The 22,393-nt window shown below is 48.5% G+C and overlaps 1 protein-coding gene and 1 pseudogene across 1 annotated transcript; both read right to left on the bottom strand.

Moving 5' to 3' along the window:
- Window positions 1-2,721: 2,721 nt before the first annotated feature.
- LOC123080929 (ATP-dependent DNA helicase DDM1-like) lies at window positions 2,722-13,177 on the bottom strand (annotated as a pseudogene).
- Window positions 13,178-19,986: 6,809 nt separating this feature from the next.
- LOC123097700 (non-specific lipid-transfer protein 2-like) lies at window positions 19,987-20,713 on the bottom strand. Its single transcript, XM_044519515.1, has one exon. It carries the CDS (start codon window positions 20,629-20,631, stop codon window positions 20,338-20,340), a length of 294 nt encoding a protein of 97 aa, XP_044375450.1. The 5' UTR covers window positions 20,632-20,713; the 3' UTR covers window positions 19,987-20,337.
- Between the last annotated feature and the right edge of the window lie 1,680 nt (window positions 20,714-22,393).

Genomic DNA, 22,393 nt, shown 5'->3' with positions numbered 1-22,393 from the left:
ATATTTTGTCCTTCTACATGGTATCTATCGTAGCACGATCCTAAAACCCTAAGTCGCCGCCGCCGCCGCGCCCCTACGCGCCGCCGCCGCCGCCGCTACTCCGCGCCGCCGCCATCCGCCGCCGCCGCCACCACCGTCCTGTCGGTCGCCGTAGCCGCCGCTGGTCGCCGCCGCCTCTCCCCACCACCTCGCCTTCCGCCGCCACTGCCTCTTCCCGAGGCCGCCGCCGCCGAACACCACAAGCTTCCGCCCTCTCTTCCGAATCCCCTCGCCGGCCGCCTCGCCAGTGGCTGCGATGGCGCCGCCTGGCCCCGTTACATGGGCTCGTACCAGTGTTCATCGTCCGAGCCTTCGGTACTCGAGCGATGAGTATGTCCTCGCCACCTCCACCGGGGAGTCGTCTCCTCTTCCCGCGTCCGCTCGCGATGCCTCCGTGATCCTCACTGGCTTGCGGCGATGCAGGAAGAGTTCGATGCTCTCCAGCGGAACCGTACGTGGACACTGGTTCCCAGGCCTCCTCGCGCCAACGTCATCACCGGCAAGTGGGTCTTTCGCCATAAGAGCCGCTCGGATGATACTCTTGACACGAAGGCCAAGGTTTCTGCTCTTGAGGGCTCGCCAGCGTCGGATTCTCCTTTCTACCGGTCTATCGTCGGTGCTCTTCAGTATTTGACTCTCACCAGACCGGATCTTCAGTATGCTGTTCAGCAGGTGTGTCTCCACATGCACGCCCCTCGCGACTCCCATTGGACTCTCGTGAAGCGGATCCTTCGTTACATCCGCGACACGATGACCCTCGGGCTGACACTCACGGCGTACACTTCTCTGGAGATGATGGCCTAGTCCGATGCGGACTGGGCTGGCTGCCCAGATACTCGTAGGTCCACCTCTGGCTACTGCGTCTACCTCGGTCCTTCACTCGTCTCGTGGTCGTCCAAGCGACAACCCACGGTTTCGCGCTCCAGCGCGGAAGCTGAGTACCGAGCTGTGGCCAATGTTGTTGCTGAGTGCACCTGGCTACAACAGTTACTTCAGGAGCTGCATCACGATGTCTCCCAGGCTACGGTTGTCTACTGCGACAACGTTTCTGCGGTGTACCTCTCCGCCAACCCCGTTCATCATCGCCGGACTAAACACATTGAGCTGGACATTCATTTTGTGCGCGAGCAGGTGGCTCTTGGGCGCGTTCGGGTTCTCCATGTGCCGACCGCACAACAGTTCACCGATGTGATGACGAAGGGACTGCCGACTTCTATCTTCGAGGAGTTTCGTTCCAGTCTTTGCGTCACTGGCGCCGCTTCGACTAGGGGGAGGGGGGTGTTGAGTATATTGTGTACGTGTATATTTGTGTGTAGGGCCCACCTCCTATTTCCTCTGTATAGTTGAGGTTGTGGCCCACTTTTGTACTTATATATACGTGCCTGGTGCACCGATCAATACATCACGATTGCACAGCCCACATCTTGTCCTTCTACACCTAGCACGGTGTAGTTGGTGCCCCCGGCGAGCTGAAGCGTAGCGGTGGCGTTGTCGTGGACTCGTGGCTGTCGTCACAGCGCGCGGCCATGCCGTGGTAGCCGCAGTAGGAGTGGGAGTGTGGGACACCCCGTCCATGACGCTGGACTCGTTGGAGGGGTAGAACGGGTAGTGTATGTTATGCCTCCCGCACGCGGACGACCTCTGGCTCATGCTCGAGTTGTACGCGCGGGCGTCGCCAGCGCCGGCCGTCGGGTAGCCGTGGGAGGCCGCGAGCCCGGCGGCCACCAGGAGGAGAACGGGGAGCAACGGCACGGCGAGCGATGGAGCAAGACCGGTTCCATGCTCGTGCTCTGTCGTTTGGATTGGCGGCGGCCGTTTGACCCGCCGGGATGGGCTTCGGGAAAGGCTGGGAAATGGTGGGCGGGTGCGTACGTGGCGAGGATTGATTGGCTATACTAGGCAGGTGGGTCTCCGGTTGCTGGTCGCAAAGCCACCGGCCGGCGAACTCTCTGCGCCTGTGTCCGGTGGGGACTCCCTCTCGACGACTGCATGTCCGCTTCCCTTTCGACAATCGTTGTCATTTTTCTGAACATCATCGACCCCCTTTCATGGAAACAATAAGCACGTTTCCTCTTCGAATCTAAGAAGGGAAGATGATTCTTTTCTTTGCCAAGTGGAGCGAGACGTTCAGATCCCCGGATCCTATGTGCAGATGATGCATATGGATCACCAGACTGACTTTGCCGCCTATCGGCTAGCTACGCCCGCGGATATATGTTGGTGAACCTTGAGTAATTAAATTAATCCACGGTACACAATTATTCTAGTGTTTCAGGTTGTGCTCCTAGCTAAGGAAACACCGTAGATTCGCGAGTTTCGTCAGTGTTAAGCCCGAGAGTCCAAGTCTTGGAGAAGCACCAAAACTAAAGTTCAACAAAGTAGGAGTAGGAAATAACCTGCATGGTTCACCTATACTAGCAGAAACAAGTAAATGCATCTGACTTAATTTTTTGCGACAACTTAACACTCAGTATCAAATGCATGTTCTCAGGAGTCACAAGTAAATGGCACTGCAGTTGAGAAACAAGGAGGCTTCATACTAGTACTAGACTACTAGTTCAGGATATCATATGAATAACTCCATATATACAGCATTGCTCCTGGGCCATGGCAGGCACCACATGGTTCCAACATTACTTAGACTAACTAATCAGGAAGGGAGCATCAGGAGCATGAATTCCATCAGATAACATCTAAACATGCAGGCGCATTCATACTGCTGGAGCGACAGAGCAAGCACTGGTTGTTTCCAATCTCCATGAGCAGCCAATCCTTTCTCATGTCCATCGGGAGTGCCATGAGAGACTCACACCGGCGATCATCACGGATAAGAGCACTGTAGGCTCTCAGAATATCGCTACGTGCTAAGTCAGGTATGTTTTTGAGTGCCTTGAAGATTATTTCAGGGGAACTTGAATTTGGCACTTGCACGTGCACAGCTGGATTTGTTTCACCTACTGGTGAGATCTGTGCATCATTTGTTCTCGGCCTCTTAATGACCTTATTAACTTCCACTTCCAGGCCCAATTGACCGATTTGCACGTTAGGACTACCTTCACCATCGTTTCACCAACAACCTCTGCTGATACCTCTTGACAACTCTCACCATCAGTCTTTGCGCCTTCTTTTGTCGCGTTGTCACCGGAGCATGTGATGCTAATTGCATCCGAGTTCTGAACAACTTTAGTCTTGTAGCACGTGGCACCTTTGTTTTGTAGAACCCTGTTTTGGACAGCCCCCTTCATGTCCCTTAGAAGGAATGGGTGCAAAATGGCATGAAGCTTCGAATAAAGGGCCCTTCTTTCCTCTTCAATTTGTTGTTCCTCACCTTCTTTCCCAGATTTATCAAACCTTTAAAGATAGAGGGTGGTTGTTAGCCGAGGCCAAAAAAAGTAATACACCGAATATTTAACAAGTAGCTTAATTGTTTTTTTTGAAAAATCACCGGGGGGGGGGGGAGCTCCCCACCTGAATATATTTCTCGTTTTGTAACCCAACACATGTCTGATTACAAAGGTGAATTACATAAGCACGTGTAATCGTGAAAAGAAGTAGGAGCGCCATGAAAGGGCGGCCTGTTTATGATCCGGTTTTCTCATCCGGTGCGTCCAAAGCATCAAGTCGTCCAGGATTCGCTTCAAGGTGGAGGCACTGTGGTGGTTTTGTTGCTTGAATGTCATAGCATTTCTTGCATCCCAGATCTTCCATAAGATAATGAGAAGGACGGAGTGCCATATCGTTGCATCCACCTGGGCGGGTAGACGGCAATCCCATAGATCATCAATGGAAGTGGGGGGTGATAGTCCAATCCTTTGCCAAATTCTCTGAGCGAGCGGGCAGTCGATGAAGATGCGTGAGCTGGTCTCGCCGTCGAAACCACATCGTGGACAAAGGGAGTCTGTGACGATGTGCTTTCGGAGTAGGTTGCTTTTGGAGTTAAGACGTCCACGGAACAGGAGCCATGCAAAGATCTTTACGCGGTTGGGGACGCATGAGGACCAAATTGCAGTTGCATGCGTATCATCCTCATTTTCGCCCATAGTCAGCTGGTAGGCGGCCTGCGTGGAGAATCGCAGGCCACCATTAAGGAAGCGCTGGTCCGGCCCTGGCGATACCTGGAAATCCTGCAAGAGAGACAACAACGAGCACATCTCTGAAGCAGCATTAGTTGTTAGGCGGTTCCGTAGGATTGATTCTAAACCGTTGTTCAAAACAGCGGCCACACGAGCGAGAGGCGAGGTGGTATGCGAATATAGGCAGGGAAATAGAGAAGCAAGGGATTGTTGGTGAAGCCAGGTGTCTAGCCAAAAGTAGGTGTTGGTGCCCGAGTTTGTAAGGACAAAGGTTATTGCATGCAGAGCTGGGAGTTGCTGGTTTATTGTGTGGCAGAGGAAAGAGTGGCTGCTATGTGGAGCGATGAGGGCATTTGGGTGTTGCATGCTGATCCATTCTAGCCAAGGGTTTTGATCTGGGAGTAGTGCTTTGACAGCAAATTTCATTAGAAGGCAGTTATTCTGAACATGTAGGTTTTTTAGGCCCAAGCCACCAAACTTTTTTGGTTTACAAACATTTTTCCAGGCAACTAAGCATTGAGCACCGGTGCACGTTTCTTCCGCAGCCCAAAAGAAAGCCCGACGAATAGAGTCTAGGGTTTTAAGAACACTTTTGGGAATGAGGAAGACGGACATAAAGTAAACCATGATGGAATCTAGGACGGCAGTCAACAAAATGAGTCTGTCTCCCTTGGAGAGAAGTTTAGCTCGCCAGCCCGTCAGAAAATTTCGGCATCGTTCAATAATGGGTAGAAAGGCGTTAGACGGGAGGCGTGTTGGAGCCAGGGGTAGACCTAGGTAGATTTGGGGGAAAGTTGAGGTGGTGCATAGTAGAGTCGCGGCAATTGAGTCCGCAAGTGTGGGGCAAACATGCATCGGCACGAATGTGGTTTTTGTGAAGTTTATCGTGAGACCAGTGGCCAAGGCAAAATTGTGGAGAATGCTTTTGAGTTGTAGGGCTGCGACATTGGATGCCTTTGCGATAATAAGTGTGTCATCAGCATATTGTAGGACTGTTGGTGGTAGATGTGTGAACAGTGGATGTGTGAGGTGTAGAGGGTCGCAGCCCTGATTGATCATTTGTTGGAGGAGGTCAGCCACGATGATGAAAAGATAGGGTGATATAGGATCTCCTTGTCTCAGTCCATTCTTGCAGTTTATCCAGTTTCCCGGGATACCATTTAGCATGACGGCCGTTTTTCCAGATGAAAGAAGATCCTGGATCCAGGCTATAAATTTTGGTGGGAATCCACGGCAGCGTAGGATGGTGAGAATTGATTCCCAAGATAGTGAGTCGAAAGCTTTGGAGAAGTCAAGTTTAATGACCATGGTTGGGGCTTTTCGTGAGTGACAAGCACCAACGAGGTCCGCGGCGAAGACGAAATTGTCAGCGATGCATCGTCCCGGGATAAAGCCAGTCTGGTTTTCGTGGACAAGTAGAGGGACAAACGGTTTGAGTCTGTTGGTGAGAACTTTTGCGACTGCTTTGATGGGGCAATTCTGAAGAGAGATCGGTCGGTAGGCGTCAGGTGTATTTGATAGTTCTTTTTTTGGCAGCAGGATTAGGTGGGCTCTGTTCAAGCATTCTGTTTGGGCAGAGAGGTTCTGGAAGTCGGTCATAAAAGAGAGGATGTGGGTTTTAACTAGATTCCAGTATTTTTTATAGAACTTGGGGCCGAAGCCGTCCGGTCCGGGGCTAGCGAGGGAGTTCATTTGCATAAAAGCCTCTTTGATTTCTTCGATCGTGAAGGGAGTGTCTAGGTTGAGGAGTTGGGGTAGTGGGTGGGGGTAGTAATGTTGTGGTTGTAATGAGCATGTGTTGGTTGGAGGTGAGCCAAGAATGGAGGTGAAATGATCCCGAAGAATAGTTGCTTTTTGGTCATGTGAGTGGAACTCCGTCCCGTTAAGGAGGAGAGAGGTTATGGTGTTTTTTCGTAGGCGCTGGGAGGCTGCAGCATGGAAGTATTGTGTGTTTTCCTCGCCGTGGATTGCAGCGCGAACCTTGCCACGTTGTTTCCAGAAGCTCATTTTTCAGCTACAGCTAGATGGAGAGCCTCTGTGACGACATATCTCAGTCTGAATTCAGCCTTTGAGAGGGGCCTAGCTTCTTCTTTTAGATCAAGTAAATTTATAATATTTTTTGAAGCCTCTTCGCGGGAGTGGGCTGGGGATCGTGTTGAAGCCCAGTGCTTGAGGGAGCATCGAGTTTTTTTCAGGGCGTTTGACAGGATTGCAGCTGAGTTTGATCGTGGTGCTGTGTGAGGTTTGGGGGCCCAACATTTTTGGACAATTTGATGACAGGCAGTTGCTTGTGTCCAGGAGGACTCGAAACGAAAATGTCGTGGCTTAGGCACATGGGTCTGGATGCGTAAGATTAGTGGGACGTGATCGGATGTGATGCGCGGTAGTGAGGTCAGGATTGTGTTGGGGAAACAGGTGTTCCATGATAGGTTAAAGAAAGCTCTGTCTAGTCGTTCCAAGGTTGGCGTCGATCGTTTATTGGACCATGTAAACCTTCTATCTAGCAGGGGTAATTCGATAAGCGCTAGTTCATTGATCGTGTTGTTGAAAGCATGTGCCTCTCGTTGGTGGAAGTTTGGATTGTTTTTTTCGTGTGAGAACCGAAGGAGGTTGAAGTCTCCAACTATTAGCCAAGGTGTGTTGTCATCTTCCTTAATTGATTTTAGTTCGTCAAGGAAGGCTTGTTTGAGGTTATGGCATGCGGGTGCGTATATGTTAGTAATGATGAAGGGGTGTGGGTGTGCGAGAGATGTGAGTTTAATAGAGGTGGCAAAGTTATAGTTTGTGTGGGATAGGACAGTGAAAAAGTTTGAGTTGAACGCTGAGACGGTTCCGCCTGCCGAGCCGTGGGCCGGGCGAAATAATTTTTGGTCTAGAGATTTTGGTAGGAAGGAGTGGAATTTTCTGTCTGTAATTTCGCTTAGTTTGGATTCCTGAAGGAGTGCACAATGTGGACTGATGCTGATTAAGTCTGATAATATGTCAGCACATTTAGACACATCGCCAAGTCCTCGTACGTTCCACGAACAGATGGATAAGACGGTGTTACTCATAAAGGTAAGGAGTACACCGGGTACTTAAGGAAAGCAGAGTACAGAGAGGAAAAGAGAACATGCGAGTGGCTAAAAGGTAGTTGAGGCTAGCGACAAGCTTGCTCTCAGAGCACATACTAGGGGAATAGTAAGTTAATCTAGAGGGATACAGGCCGTGGCATAGACGGCGCGTTGCCGGTGAGACGGCATGAGGGCGTGCATGGATGGCAGAGGCCATCATGGCAGGAGATCCGCACCGTCGACATCGCTGTTGTCGTCGGCATGGGCGACAGAAGCAACAGCATCATCGTCTGCACCGCAAAGTGATGCAATCTCCGCCAGGGCCCTGGCCGAGGCTGGTGGGGCGTCAGGGATGTCGAGCTGGGCATGGTGAATGGCGTCCTTGAGTGCACGCGCGACGTCGGTGGCAGTGAGGCGCGCGGCTTTTGCACGCACCGCCTTGGTAGTCATGTCGGTGAAGACAGTGGGCTCCTTGGCAGCCAGCCGAGAGCTTCGACGCAGGCTTTTTGTCTTGTCAGCCGAGCGCTTGGCGCTATGGCGCAGCTTCCGAAGCACGCAGTCATGCGTGGCAGAGTCAGATGAGGAGGCCCCAGCCGAGAAGGTGAAGGCGGCGTCAAGGTTTGACGAGTTGGAGCTGTCGTAGTGGGAAAACGCCGATGGCAGCCCGTCAAGCGGGCCTGCGTTGTCGTCGCCCATAGCAGAGGGAGGTGGTGGAGCTCCCCCGATGGGCGCGGCGAGGCGGGGCGTGAGGCGCGTGGTGGAGGCAGTCGTGGAGGAGGCGTCGATGGCAGTTGATGCAGGGAACGGATATGGGGGCGACGCCTGTTGGGACGCAGGGGCGGAGTCGCTGTCGGAGGAGATGCAGAGAACGTGCCGCCCCAGCCCCGTTGCCTCGTCGTCGCCAGACGAGACCTGGATTGGAAGGGCGGCAGAGTCGCCGGCGTGGTTGGGCGGCCGCCGCGGTGAGCTGATCACCGGAGACGGTGGGGGTCCACGCGGGAGCTCATCAGCGAGGCTTGATGCGGGGTTGTGGCCGCGGGGGAGGCGTGGGTCCTCCGAATCCGAGTCCGAATCGGATGAGAATGGCGACGGATCAGCAGGCCCCATTGGGTCAAGGATGGTGGCGAGCTTGGTGATTTTGACGACCTTGATGTCGTTGGAGGGGGGGAGCTGGATCCCCAGGGAATCCGGCAGGCGCTTGCGCCGGTCGACCATGACGAGAGCGCGGACAACAGTGTAGTCACGCCCCTCAAGACAGTAATGGTCGACGGAGCAAACGTCACCAATGCGACTAAGAGCCCATCGGATGCCCTCGTCATGCCACAGTTCATGAGGGAACTCGGCGATCTGGAGCTCGACGAGCTGGTCGAAGACTGGTGTTGCGCGGTCTGCGAGCTCAACGGGCTCAAGTGTGACTTGGTTTCCGCGGAAGTCGAGTGGGCCAAGGCTAACGAGGTAGTCTCGCAGCCCAGCAGACTCAAAAGTGACGCATCCAGCGCCACGCCATGAGCCCGCAACACTGAAACTGGGGTTGCCGGCGTGTGCTAGGATGGCAGCGTGGATGAGCGGTGTTGGGTTGTGGATAGGTGTGCGGAGGTGTGCAAAGGCTATGTGTCCTACGTCATGGACGAGGCAGGGGGAGCAACAATGAGGGGTGCGGGTTCGATCGGTAGGGTGGACTGGCGGTGTGGCTGGTTGGCGTTGGCGTGGAGTGGAGATGCGCCGAAAGCAGCTGCCGCGCGCGCGTCATTAAGTCGAGCGCGCAGAGCGTGTAGGTCTAGCTGAGAGGCGAGCGGAGGGGGAGCGGGGTTCATGGTGGATTGGGTTTGTGGCGTGGAGGAGGGCATGGGTAGGTGTGAGACTGGGATGCCGATGAGAGGAGCGTCAGGGCCGTCTCCTTCACGAGGCCAGCCGGCGGCGAGGCCGGGGAGGTTGGACGGGGCGGATGCATTCGAAGTGGCCATGTCGGAGGGTGACGGCGTGGTGAGCGTAGTGTGGAAGGCTGGGTTGGATGTAGGGTTTGCTGGGATAGTTGGGAATAAAGGGAGGATGCGGACGGAGCGGCACCGCCGAGCTTTGTGGCCGGAGCACCAGCAATGGGCACACCTGACTGGGTCACGGCAGTTCTGGACCTTATGATCCAGAGCGAGGCACCGAAAACAACGTCGTTTGGAAAGTGGAGGCGGGGGTGGGTGGTGGACTGATGGAGAGAGGCGTGGGGTGTATGCGTTATTTATAGGAGGAGGGTTGTGGGCTGCATGCAGGGGTGTTGGAGGGGAGAGAAGTGCATCCCGATACGATCCGGGCGATGGAGGCTTATCCAAATGAGGCGTCACGCATTCGGTCAAAGGGCGGTTGGGAGAACAGTGGTCAGTCGGCATTGGTAGGAGTGGTTGGTCGTCAGGGTATGGATGTGGAGCGGGTGACGCGAGCAGTGTTGGAGCGGAGTGTTGTGCAGGGGGGTGAGGATCGTGGAGCGTGGGCATGCATGCGGGCGCCGCAGGGGAGGGCGGATGGTGTTGATGGATGCGTTGGGGGGACCCAGGTGCAGCGGGCAGGCGGCCATGCACCGAGTCTGCGTCTATAGCAGAGGACGAGTGTAGCCGCGGGAGAGTGGCGTGGGGCGAGATTTGACTAGATGGGATGATTTTGTCTGAGGTGGGAGCATGGCTGCAGCTCGTCTCCTCATTTTCAGGAAGCAGAGGAGTGGGAACAGGTGCAATATTCGCTGTGGGATGGTGGCAGAGTGTTGGGTCTGACGGGTTCATGGGGGTGGTGGGTGCATTGTATGTACCGAAGGGCACATGCGTGTTCTTTGTAGTGTGTAGTGAGCTTGGCGCTGTGCGTTGTATGGAGAGAGTAGACGGGTGTGGCCCGAGGATGGATTCGTGTGTAGCATGGTGAGCATGTCTGGTTATGTTGGGCGTGGTCGGTCCAAGTTTGGCGATGAAACGCTGTTGATGGTCAGTGGCCGTTGCAAGCTGGTCAAAAAGGTGGAGAGATAGGCATTTGAAAACTAGGGGCGATTTTTTCAGGATTTCGAATCTGACCTCGATGGACAGTACAGAGGAGCGGAACACGCGGTCAGATAGCTTAGTTGCCTGAAAATCTTGTTTAACCGAGAAATGGAAGTCTAGGGCGTTGCAAATTAGCATGGTGTTTGGGTTAACATTTGTGGAGCTGCAGACGATCCAAAAGGGAATCGGTGGTGCATGGCGCGGCGAGAATATAGGGCGTGTGATCTCTGTGTGGTACATGTTTAGAATACGATTAAAGAATTTAAATCCATGGCGGAACAGCCTAACCTCAGTAGCAGCGATAGGAGGTGTCGGTGTTGAGACCGGCAGGGGAGCCAGGTCATCGCAGGGCGCCGGAGTAGTGGAAACCACATCCTGCATCGATGGATGGCGGGTGATGGCGCGTAGACGCTGGGGCGAAGGAGGCCGAGCCGTCGCCGCTGCCGAAGGTGATGAGGATGCGGCAGCGACGATTGATGCGTAGAAGGAGGGCGTGGCGAAGGGAGAGCATGCGACAATCCATGCTTGGGCGTCCGTTGATGCAGTACAGAAGGAGTAGGCCGAGGTTGATAGTTGTTTGACGTCAAAGTTTTTCGCCCTGCCCCCGAATCTTGTTTGGAGCAGGGCAGCGACGAGGTAGCAATCTAGGGGGAGGCGGGAATTGTGGAAGAAGATGAGTGTGTCATGCCGGAGGGCTGCGGTGTGGCGGGGAGGCGAGACCATTGACCTTTGTTGCTGCCAGAGGGCAGCCTGGAAGGCAAGACCAGTCGATGGATCTAGGTTCAGAGATTTCTGGATGAAGCGAAAGGCGTGGAGCAGACGATCGCCAATGTCGATCGCGTGAGCAGCATGGCAGATTGTTTCAGGCGTGGAGCGAAGCTGGCGGGGAGGGGGTGTGGCAAGCAGACGAGTAGCAATGGAGTCAGAGTTGTCTCTTACCGAATCCTCCGACGAGCATATGCCAAAGGAGATGTGGATGCAGGGGGAGACGATTTCCACCTCCCGGAGGATGGCAAGGGCGACGGGCGCTGATGAGACGGTGAAACGAAAGACCGATGGGGATAGCTGGAGAGTCATGAACATGTCAGACTGCCCACCCAGGCATCCCTGGAGGAAACAAGCAAGCATGAGATGGTCGATCTCCATGACGGAGCGGAGGATTGTTGCAGTCAGGTGGATGCCTGAGTTTTTGTGGCGGAAAGGGGTGATTGGCTGGAGGATGGCGGACCAGGCTTGGTCTTCGAAGTCAGCACCCATGGCGTTACCAACGCCAAGCGCAGCCCGGATGGCTCCCTGGACCGGAGAGTCATCAAGGCGCACGCCGGGAGGGAGCGGAGGGGAGCAAAAGGTGGCAATGGGGAGGCTGGGGGTGGACGGAGGGCAGGGTGGCCGGCGTTGAGCTCGCTGGGGTGGTGGCGGGGGAGCGGGAGGAGGAAGGAGACGGAGAGTCATGGCCTCCTCCAAGAACTTCCTCCAGTGCCACTATCAAACCAAGTAGCTTAATTGTTAGAAATATATGAATCTTACTTGATTTATAAGTAAGTTTCTCAGCAAACATAACATAACTATATATAATAGAGTTAAGTAAAATACAAAGTATTAAATATATGATAATATTTGATAGACAATTTAGCAGAAGCACTGTAGTTTTTACATACAACTGCAGAAGAATATGTTCCAAGAGTAGTATTTAAATAGTAAAATCACTGCAATTATGAGTTTATGGCAGAATACTGATAGTAAGAAAATTTGTTTTCCCCTAGTTTAACAGATACATTTACAATGTTCTGATCACATTATGTGCTTCTTAGGACCATTCTACCTTTACAAATCCTGATAGATGTTTGGGCTGGAACAACAATCGGCATGTCAATTCTATTAAATTCATATACCAATATAACAGTTATCCGGCCAATGCCATGCAGAGTAAACCATTCTGGAAGATAGGTAACATTCCATCAGAAAATTCAGGTAACTATAAGTATAATCAAGAAATGCAGTTTAGCATCACAACAGCAATTTGGGCACAGGGAGTGCTTCTAGCTCATGAAGAACATGAATGAGATATAGAATAGCATATATATACTGTTCATAAGGCAAGGGGTGTTCAGAACTTTGAGTGTTCAATAGCAAATCATACCACGAATCAAATTCCTCACGAGATGAGAATGCATTAGGTAGAGCAAAGTTCAATAGCGACCACAGCTCTGCTAGGTTATTTTGAAAAGGCTCCCTTATCAAAAGGAGCTTATGAGCCATTGGCTGGCGCTTTACCGCCTCCAATACTTCGTGTTCTCTTTTCTTGAGTTGATAGCCCTGGAAAAAGAAGCATGGAAATAACATGTAAATACAAAAGGGATAAGGGATAAAATGATTATTATTGATATTAGTGTTTTTCCATCACCTCGTCGACAACAACATATTTCCAGTCATACTGAGCAAGCCATTGCTTTTCTACCATGACCATATTATATGTGGTCAGTATGATCGGGAAATCAGGGCCAACAGCTTTGCGCGCAAACTGTTTCCTCATTGTTGCGCGACCCTGTTGGTTTGCAAAGTAAAACAGTTCCTTCATAGATGGAAAAAGCCTGAAACCATGTAATCCCATGTAAGATATGAACTAACAGTGAAATGCAGTATAAACTTAGAAACTTCACCTTATCTGTCTCAACCAGTCTCCAATACCGTTGTCCTTGTCCAGAGAAGAAACTATCAGGTATGTTCCATGCTGGCCACTCTCTTTGAGACGGTCAAGAAACACAAGTGTTGGGATTACACCCCCAGCTCCCATTTGATCCCCTAGTATAACATTTAGCCGATGCGGCCACATCGATGTTAGCCACTCGAGACACTCGTCCCATATCTCTTCTTTTGTCAGGGTAGCGTAGTCGGCGGTAGATCTTGTAGGGATTTGCTCTGTCAGTGCCAGGATCCCATCCAACTTTCTGAATAGCCTCTTAGGATCAGAAGCAAGTGCTGCAGGTTCTGCCATCTTCACAGACATAAAAGGGATAAAAATTTGTCAGAGGGATTCAAGAAGCTACAAAAATACAACAATCGCGTTCGGAGGGATCCGAGACCCTGCTTCCGAGGGGAGGCGGACGAGCTCTCGTCTCCAGGACCTTCCGGAGGTTGATGATTTGCAGCAGAGGTGCGCTATGCGGGCGGCCAAGCTGCGTGATGTGGAGAGCACAACAGGTATGTCAGTTAATGTTTCAAATTCTATTCTGCATTTCTCTAAGGATGAGATTATTAATAATGCAAACCAAGTGGGGGTGTCTCTTGGGAATAATAATTTGGAAATTGAAAACTCGGTTAATGATCTTTTAGATTTGGAAGCGGAACGGGCCTTGGAGTCTATTAGAAACCTAGCGGCTGTAAAACCTTTGAATGATGCGGAGATTGAGGCCTTGGGTGTTAGGGTGCTTGATAAATTCTGCGCGGATCTTGTTCCTCCGTCTGCGGAGCCTGATGAGGATGAACTCCAGGTAGATGATGCAGCTCATGTTCAACCAGAGCACGGTTATGAGGACCGGGCTACAGGTGATAACATTCCTAAACGTAAGTGGAAGCGGAAGGTGTACCCTGCATCCGCGGTACGCAGGAGTGCTAGAATTCGTAAGGCCAAAAAATTCCATGATGACCTATGAAAGGAATATTCTGGAATAGCAGAGGTCTTAAGGACTTGGCTAAACGTAGGTTTCTAGCGGAGGCATCTTTAGAGCACCGTTTAGATTTCATTGCTCTCTCTGAAACTGGTAGGGATAATTTTTGCACCTCAGTTTCTTAACACGTTGTCGGGAGGGGTGGAATTCGATTGGCATTGTCTTCCTCCAAGAGGGAGGTCTGGGGGCATCTTGCTGGGTGTGAGATGTGATTCCCTTGAAGTCCGGAGTGTTGTTATGGGTGACTTTGCAGTGAAATTCAGAGTCAGGTCCAAAATAGATGGGTTTAACTGGGTGTTGGTGGCGGTCTACGGGGCTGCACAACCTGAGCTTAAACCTGAATTTTTGGCTGACCTGGTTCGAATTTGTGGGTCCGAACAACTCCCTATCCTGGTTGGGGGGGACTTCAACATTATTAGGAGGCGGGATGAAAAGAATAACGATAAGTTTGATGGGCGATGGTCCTTTATGTTTAATACCATCATTGAGAGTTTGGATTTGAGAGAAATCGAACTCTCTGGTAGACAATTTACCTGGGCTAACTCTTTACCAAACCCGACATATGAGAAGTTGGATCGGGTTCTGGCAAGTGCCGAATGGGAGCAGAAGTTCCCTCTGGTCACGGTGCAGGCTCTAACGCGAGGAATTTCGGACCACACACCGCTATTTGTTGACTCAGGGGAGCCAAGGCATGTGGGAAACAAGAATACTTTCTCCTTTGAAACGACATGGTTTGAAAGAGAAGGTTTCTTGGATATTGTTGCCAGAGAGTGGGCTAGAGAGTCTAGGGGTAGATCGCCTGTCGAGAGATGGCAGAATAAGATTAGGCATTTGAGGTGCTTTCTTCGAGGTTGGGCTAAACATCTAAGTGGAGTTTATAAGGTTGAGAAAGACAGACTCCTGGAGATTATTCAATACCTAGATGTTAAAGCTGAATCAGCGGTTCTTCAATCTGCGGATATGTGCTGTAAGATTGATGCGGAAAAGAGGTTGAAGGAACTTCCCCGCGAAGAAGAGCTGAAGTGGGCGCTCAGAGCAAAGGTTCGCAAAGTAATCCAAGGGGATGCGAACACTCAATTCTTTCATCTGATTGCGAATGGCAAACACAGAAAGAAAAAAATATTTCAGCTCGAGCAAGATGAAGGCACAATTGTTGGTCACGATAATCTTAAGCTATACATCACCGAATACTACAAGCAGTTATTTGGACCGCCGGAGGATAGCGCTATGTCCCTCGATGAGTCCAGGACTGAGGATGTGCCTCAATTAACTGCTGCTGATAATGACATGCTAGTTGCGCCGTTTACGGAAAAGGAGGTTTTCGATGCCATCTCTCAGATGGAGAACAATAAGGCTCCCGGGCCGGATGGGTTCCCGGCGGAGTTTTACAAAAGATGTTGGCATATCATCAAAGGGGATCTGCTACCCATGTTCCACGACCTTTTTGCTGGACGGCTTCAACTTTTTCATTTGAACTTTGGAACGATAACGTTGCTTCCAAAGAAGACCGACACTCTCAGGATTGAGCAGTTCCGTCCTATCTGCCTCTTGAATGTCAGTTTCAAAATTTTTACCAAGGTTGGGACTAATAGGCTCACACAGATTGCGCATTCTGTGGTGCAGCAATCCCAAACAGCTTTCATGCCAGACAGAAACATCCTTGAAGGGGTGGTGGTGTTGCATGAAACGCTCCAGGAAATTCACTCTAAGAAACTTGATGGAGTCATCTTTAAAGTAGATTTTGAGAAAGCGTATGACAAAGTTAAATGGCCTTTTCTGCAACAAGCTTTGCGTATGAAAGGTTTCCACGAGGGCTGGAGGAGCCAGATTGAAACTTTTACGCAAAAGGGTAGTGTTGGCATAAAAGTGAATGACGATGTCGGTCATTACTTCCAGACACATAAGGGCCTGCGGCAGGGAGATCCGATGTCCCCTATTCTGTTCAACATAGTAGCCGATATGTTGGCGGTGTTGTTAGGGAGAGCCAAGGAAGTTGGCCAAATAGGGGGCTTGGTGCCACACTTAGTGGATGGGGGTATATCCATCCTGCAATACGCTGATGACACTATCATCTTCATGGAGCATGACTTGGTAAAAGCTAGAAATCTGAAGCTGCTGCTTTGTTTGTTTGAGCAGCTAAGTGGGCTCAAAATTAACTTCCACAAAAGTGAGTTGTTCTGCTTTGGGAGAGCCAAAGAGGAACAAGAGGATTACAAGCAGTTGTTCGGATGTGGTTTGGGTGAGCTGCCTTTTACCTACTTAGGAATTCCTATTCATCACCGCAAGCTCACGAATAATGAATGGAAGTGTATTGAGGATCGTTTCGAGAAGAAGCTAAGTTGTTGGAAGGGCAAGCTCATGTCGTATGGAGGCCGTTTAATTCTTATTAATTCGGTGCTCACGAGCATGCCCATGTTCCTTTTGTCCTTCTTTGAAGTCCCAGTTGGAGTTAGGAAACGACTGGACTTCTATCGATCGAGGTTCTTTTGGCAGGGGGATGAGCCTAAGAGAAAATATCGGTTAGCGAAGTGGGATATCATTTGTAGACCGAAAGACCAAGGGGGTATGGGGATTAAGAATCTCGAAGTCAAGAACCGGTGCCTTCTTAGTAAGTGGTTGTGGAAGTTATCCTCAGGAACTGACGCCATGTGGGCTCAAATCCTGCGTAACAAGTATCTCCAAACCAAAACTTTGGCTCAGGTGTCGGTTAGACCAACTGATTCACCCTTTTGGAAAGGGCTTATGAAAGTGAAGCTTTCATTTTTTCAGAGGTCAAAGCATTTAGTTGGTAATGGTGCAAGCACGAGATTCTGGGAGGATACTTGGCTTGGAGAGGCTCCCCTAGCAATCCAGTATCCGTCTCTGTATCGTATAGTTCGAAGGCGCGATGCTTTGGTTGCATCGGTCTTCGCCTCGATACCCCTGGATATCCAGTTTAGAAGATCGTTAGTGGGCAATCGTTGGGAAGAGTGGCTGCATCTAGTTAGGAGACTGATGCAGGTACAACTATCTCAACAACCTGATAAATTACGCTGGAATCTCACTAGGTCGGGGGGATTCACGGTTAAATCAATGTATGTTGATGTTATTAATTCCAGCTCGATTCCTACTTCAAAGCATGTGTGGGACGTCAGAGTGCCTTTAAAGATCAAGGTGTTTATGTGGTTTCTACATAAACAGGTGATCTTAACAAAGGATAATCTTACTAAGCGTAATTGGACAGGACCTACTAGGTGTAGTTTCTGTGATCAGGGTGAAACCATTAAACATCTTTTCTTTGACTGCCCACTAGCTAGAATTCTTTGGACGACTATTCAAGTCGCTTTCAATATTACCCCACCAAGGTCGGTTAACATGTTGTTTGGGACATGGCTAACTAGGGTAGAGCCCGGGTTAGCAAAACATATTCGCTTGGGGGTTTGCGCTTTTTTGTGGGCGCTTTGGAATTGCAGAAATGACTTCGTCTTTAACAGATCAACAAATATCCATGTTTTGCAGGTTATCTTCCGAGCAACGGCTCTTATCCGTTCCTGGTCGCTACTCACTCCGACGGAGGCAGGGAGCTTTTGGTTACTGCTGCTATCCGATGGGAGATGGTAGCTCGGGATATATTCAGCCGGTTTGGATGGCGGTCGTGTAACAGGATAGGCAATTAGTTTACCTGTCTATTTTGGAGCCAAACGGCTGTGATGTATAAGTGCTTTGGCTAGCTTGTGTATCTAGCCTTCGGGCTCTGTGTGAGCCTTTTCTTACTTTTCTTGTTGACAACCTTGAGACTTGGAGACTTTGTGGACTATTTTATGCTTAATAAGATGGCCGTATGCATCATGCTGATGCAGAGGCCGGGGAAGCCCCCCTTTTCGAAAAAAAGAAAAGGCGAAATAACCTCGTCCATCTAGAGATCTAACCACGGGCCTTTTCCCCCAATAAATCAGCGACCATCCCCATACCATACCACAGAAGGGCTAAAAATTGTATACCCGAACGAGCACACTAGCAGATCTGAACACGTTGGGTACAGGAAAGGAAATCTAGCAAAAATTGAACTGGATGGGCAACAGGGCAAGGATCTACACTTGACGCCCCATGGTTTCTTCAACAAAGATGCCGACGAAATTTCTGGTAGCTACTCCGGTAAATCCAGGCTGCGAAGACCATACCTTGAATTTTGATGTCCGTTTGCGGCGAGCGAAATAATCGCTGGAGAAACTACGAGACGGAGAAAAGAGGGGCGCCCGATGAGGAATCGGTGGGGGGTCGAAAAAAGAGAGGGGGTTTCAGGCGGGAGAACGAGAGAATTTGCACGCCTTCCCCCCTCGCTCGCTCTCCAGCAACTTTCCCATTAACTGGAGCATAGGCCCGTGCGTACTATAACTGACCCTTAAATTTGAGCCCATGACAGTCCATGAAAAAATAAGTTGGGCTATGTGGAATCGATTGACCCCTATTTTGGGTCAGTTGAATTGCCTCCTGGGCTCGTTTTTGCTCTTCTGGGTTGCATTTTCTTTTATTTTTCTCTTTCCTTTATTCTTATTTCTTGTTCTTGTGGGTTTTTGGGTGTGTAATGATATACATACAAATACTATATAATATGTGCCAAAAATTTCATGATTATATGATTATTTTTGCTTATTACGATAAAGTGCAATTTTGGTGCGAAGTTGTGCACATTTTTATAAATTTTATTTCTTCTTAAAGGAAATACCAACGCCACTAATTCATTAATTTTCATAAAAAACATTATTTTGATATTGCTTTAGTCTTTACTTCATATCCATTCTACTTTAAGGTTAATACTAATGCCACTATTCATTTATACTTGGATTTTGTTTTTGCAAAAGTTCCACTTTTATATGCTTAGTCTTGCATATTTTTAAAAAGCGCAATTTTTATGTATATTTCGTGCAAATTTTGTCAGTGTTTGTTTTAGATTATTTTTCTCATTTTTTTGTTCTCAAATGGTAATACCAATGCCAATAATTCATTCTTCCTAAGGAAATTTAATTCTTTCTTTTGTGGGTATTTTTGCTTCATTTTTTATTTCTCTTTTCATGTTTCTATGTGTGTGTTTTTCCTTTTTTCTTTCCTTTTATTGCTTTTTTTGTGGTTCTTTGGCTGAGTGTAATTATATACAAACAAATAATATATATTATTTGCCAAATTTTCATGATTATTTTTGCATATTACGGTAAAGTGCAATTTCAGTGCAAAGTTGTGCGCAAGATTTTTATTTTCTGACTTCTTAGAGGAAATACATTATTTCAGTTACATTATGTGTAAACTATAGTAGAATGCGAAAAATGCACTATTATATGCTTATTCTTTGCATATTTCAAAAAGTGCAATTTCAGTGCAAATTTTGTGTAATTTTTGAAAGATTTTCCTTTTTCATTTTCTTTCTTCTTAAAGGGTTTCATTCTTCCTTGGAAAACTTCATTATTTTGATTTTGTTTTAGTTTTTTCTGAAAGGGTAATAGCAGTGCCACGAATTCATTCTACCATAGAAAACTTCATTATTTTGATTTTGTTTTAGTTTTTTCTGAAAGGGTAATAGCAGTGCCACGAATTCATTCTACCATAGAAAACTTTGTTTTTTATTCATTTTTCATTTTGTTTTAGTATTCTTTTTTTTCTTTTGTAAGGGTAATATGGATGTCACTAATCCATTACTTTTTCGAAAATGTTTTTTTTTGCGGAAATCTCACTATAATATGCTCAGTTTTGCATAGTAATAATATATTTTCCAAATATATGTATGTATAAAAATAAATATGTGTGAGAATGCTATTCATCGGTGAGATTGCACATGTATAAAAATGAATATACATGTGTGAGATTACACATATAGCCACTAACCATTGCATGCAATTATGTGTGAGAATGCTCTTCATAGGTCATCTGCAAAGACTTGGCCAATTACTATACTAGAGCAGCCAGTAATTAATGTAAAAAAAAGTAGGCTGACTTGATAGTATTGGACTGGAGCAGGCGCATGGTCCAGCTTGCACCTGTGCGGACGCTGCGTAGGCTTGTGTGGCTGACTAATTAATCATGCTTGACTGAAACAGAGCTTGGGGTCAATCGACTGACCCAAAATTCATTTCAGTCGATTGACCAGTAGCCACGCCCGCTCGGCTAAAGTATGCAAGACATATAATTATTACTGGAACAATCATATGGTGCCACACAGAGTACATGATCGTCACACTCACACTGACATAACACAAGTCGAGCCAACTCGGTCCATACCACAAAGAGTACATGACCGATCGATCGATCAACGTGATTTATTTCCACTCAACGTATAATTCTCTCTCTTTATATGTAATATATAGCACTCTCGTACGATTTATTATTACCTCACGTCCTCAGGTGACATCACAAAGCCATGCCATGCCACACACCCACACCGCACGTAGGCACGTAGCGTACGTGCAAAACGCGAGGGAGATAGATCATGGATGGATGAAGGTCATGGGTCGATCGCTCAGCACCTTGGCAGGCGCAGCTTGCACGCGGCGAAGACCTTCTTGCCGTTGGGGGAGTTGACGTAGCGCTGCAGGTTGGGGTCCTTCTTGTACTTGCACAGGCAGCTCGCCGGGTGCGCCTTCAGCTTCCCGCAGCACGCCGCGCTCGGCGCCGCGTTCCCGATGATCGCCGGCGCGCACGGGGTCAGCTGCGTCGGGCTGCACGTCGCCGCCTCCACCGCGCCCGGCGCTCCCAGCAGCGCCACCGCGAGAGCCACGACCATGAAGCAGACGAGGGTCGCCTTGGCAGCCATACCTGCTTGGGTTCTTCAGAAGGAGAGGAGAGGAAACGGCTAGTAGCTGACACACTGAGCTCCTAGGATACGAAAGTGTTCGTGCGAGTGTGGTGCGGAAATTGGAGAAAGGTCGAAGGTGTATATATAGGCCCCGTGCAGCACGTAGTAGGTGAAGCGCGCGACACGGTGGGCAATGCAGGAGCGTCAAGCATGCGTGCACTACTGCCGATCAATGATCGGGACGGCCGGGTGGCGCATCGAGCGGTACGGACCATGGCGACGTGTTACGCTTTGGATGTGTGAACGGGGCAAGCCTTTTCTTTGTTCAAGATCTCAGTGGGTGATAGTAAGAGAAAGTCTCGGCTATGTACAGGGATGAGTTACACGTAGTCGGCGCATGCGCGTCGGTGCTCCCGGTAATCATCTTGGGCGGCGATTAGCGAAGAAAACTTTTTTCTGCGAGGACTAACCAAGAAAACTTTGGTTATTCATGAGGATCGAGAGGCAGCATGCATGGCTGGTGTCAACATGCGTCATCATTTCGGCGTTCTTTTAAAAGCTAAGGGGGAGAAATCTCCGCATAAATATGGTTTTTTAACAAAATATTAATTCAATTTATTAGAAAAAATCGGACAAAAAGCTAAACGAAATTGCCCTATTTATGAGTAAAATCACGCAGATAAACCAGACAAGCAACATAAGAGAAATAAAGAAGAACAAAGTGGGTGCTCAAGACAAAGCATAGCCCAGCCAGCATATAGAGTGATCATTAGAATACCACACGGAGGCAAACCAACTCGACTGGCAAAGTTTAGATACACTAGTCTTTCTTTATGATAGATGTCTGACTATCATAATGAAATTTATGATAACTAGTTTTCATTGTTCAAACCAATCCGCAATTTTTCATTTGAGAAACAGATAATACATCTCATTTATACCAAATCAAACTATGTGAATCAAGATGACCATGTCAGATATAATTGAATCATACGCAAAAGTACACTCAAGAACATATTTGGTTCTTGCATGACTCTATTACTGAACCCAACTTCCATGTCATATTTGATATACCCTAAAAGTTTCTACCAATATGGTTGCCTCATATACAGTAGAAAGCTCTATTAAAATATTTATAGTTTAGAAATCTCTACCACAACATTCAATAATATTAAAATATATATGGACTCGCGCATGGATATGCAAATATATGTATATACACTATACAATTTATGCAATATTATAAAATTAATTCAAATGGTTTTTTTCACAAAAAATATATTTTTGGTATATATATATATATATATATATATATATATATATATATATATATATATATATATATATATATATATCTTACAATCCAAATTTTGTAGAATCAAATTCTCAAAGATGTATTACAATGGTATAACAACGAATAATATAAAAATTATTTAAAACATTGTTATGTGGCTAAGTAATAAAAATGTATTAATTAAAATTGTTATATGTACACTTCGTTTAAAATAAGTATAAATATTTGATATAAAATATAATGGTCTCACGTCGCCTCGGGCCCAAGAATGGTTTGGACTGGCCCTCGACGAGCCCATACACAACGCATCATAGCTCCCATCACGAATACTTAGTTGCAAGACGCTTATGCTGGCGGCTACGATAGGGGAAAAATCCCGAACGATCAGATCGATCTATGTCCTTGCCGACAAACCGTTGCCGCCCTTCGCCGACCGTAGTGCCGCCTCCGCCACCGGCGCCGACGACGTGTCTCCCGTGGCGTCGT

Source organism: Triticum aestivum, chromosome 1B, assembly GCF_018294505.1.
Source record: "Triticum aestivum cultivar Chinese Spring chromosome 1B, IWGSC CS RefSeq v2.1, whole genome shotgun sequence".
Lineage (NCBI taxonomy): Eukaryota > Viridiplantae > Streptophyta > Magnoliopsida > Poales > Poaceae > Triticum > Triticum aestivum.
Note: the sequence above shows the minus strand (reverse complement) of the source record. Positions and strands in the feature narration are given on the sequence as shown.

Bases quoted from the DNA above. Each gene is read 5' to 3' on its own strand.
- LOC123097700 (XM_044519515.1), bottom strand. From the start codon at position 20,631: ATGGCTGCCAAGGCGACCCTCGTCTGCTTCATGGTCGTGGCTCTCGCG.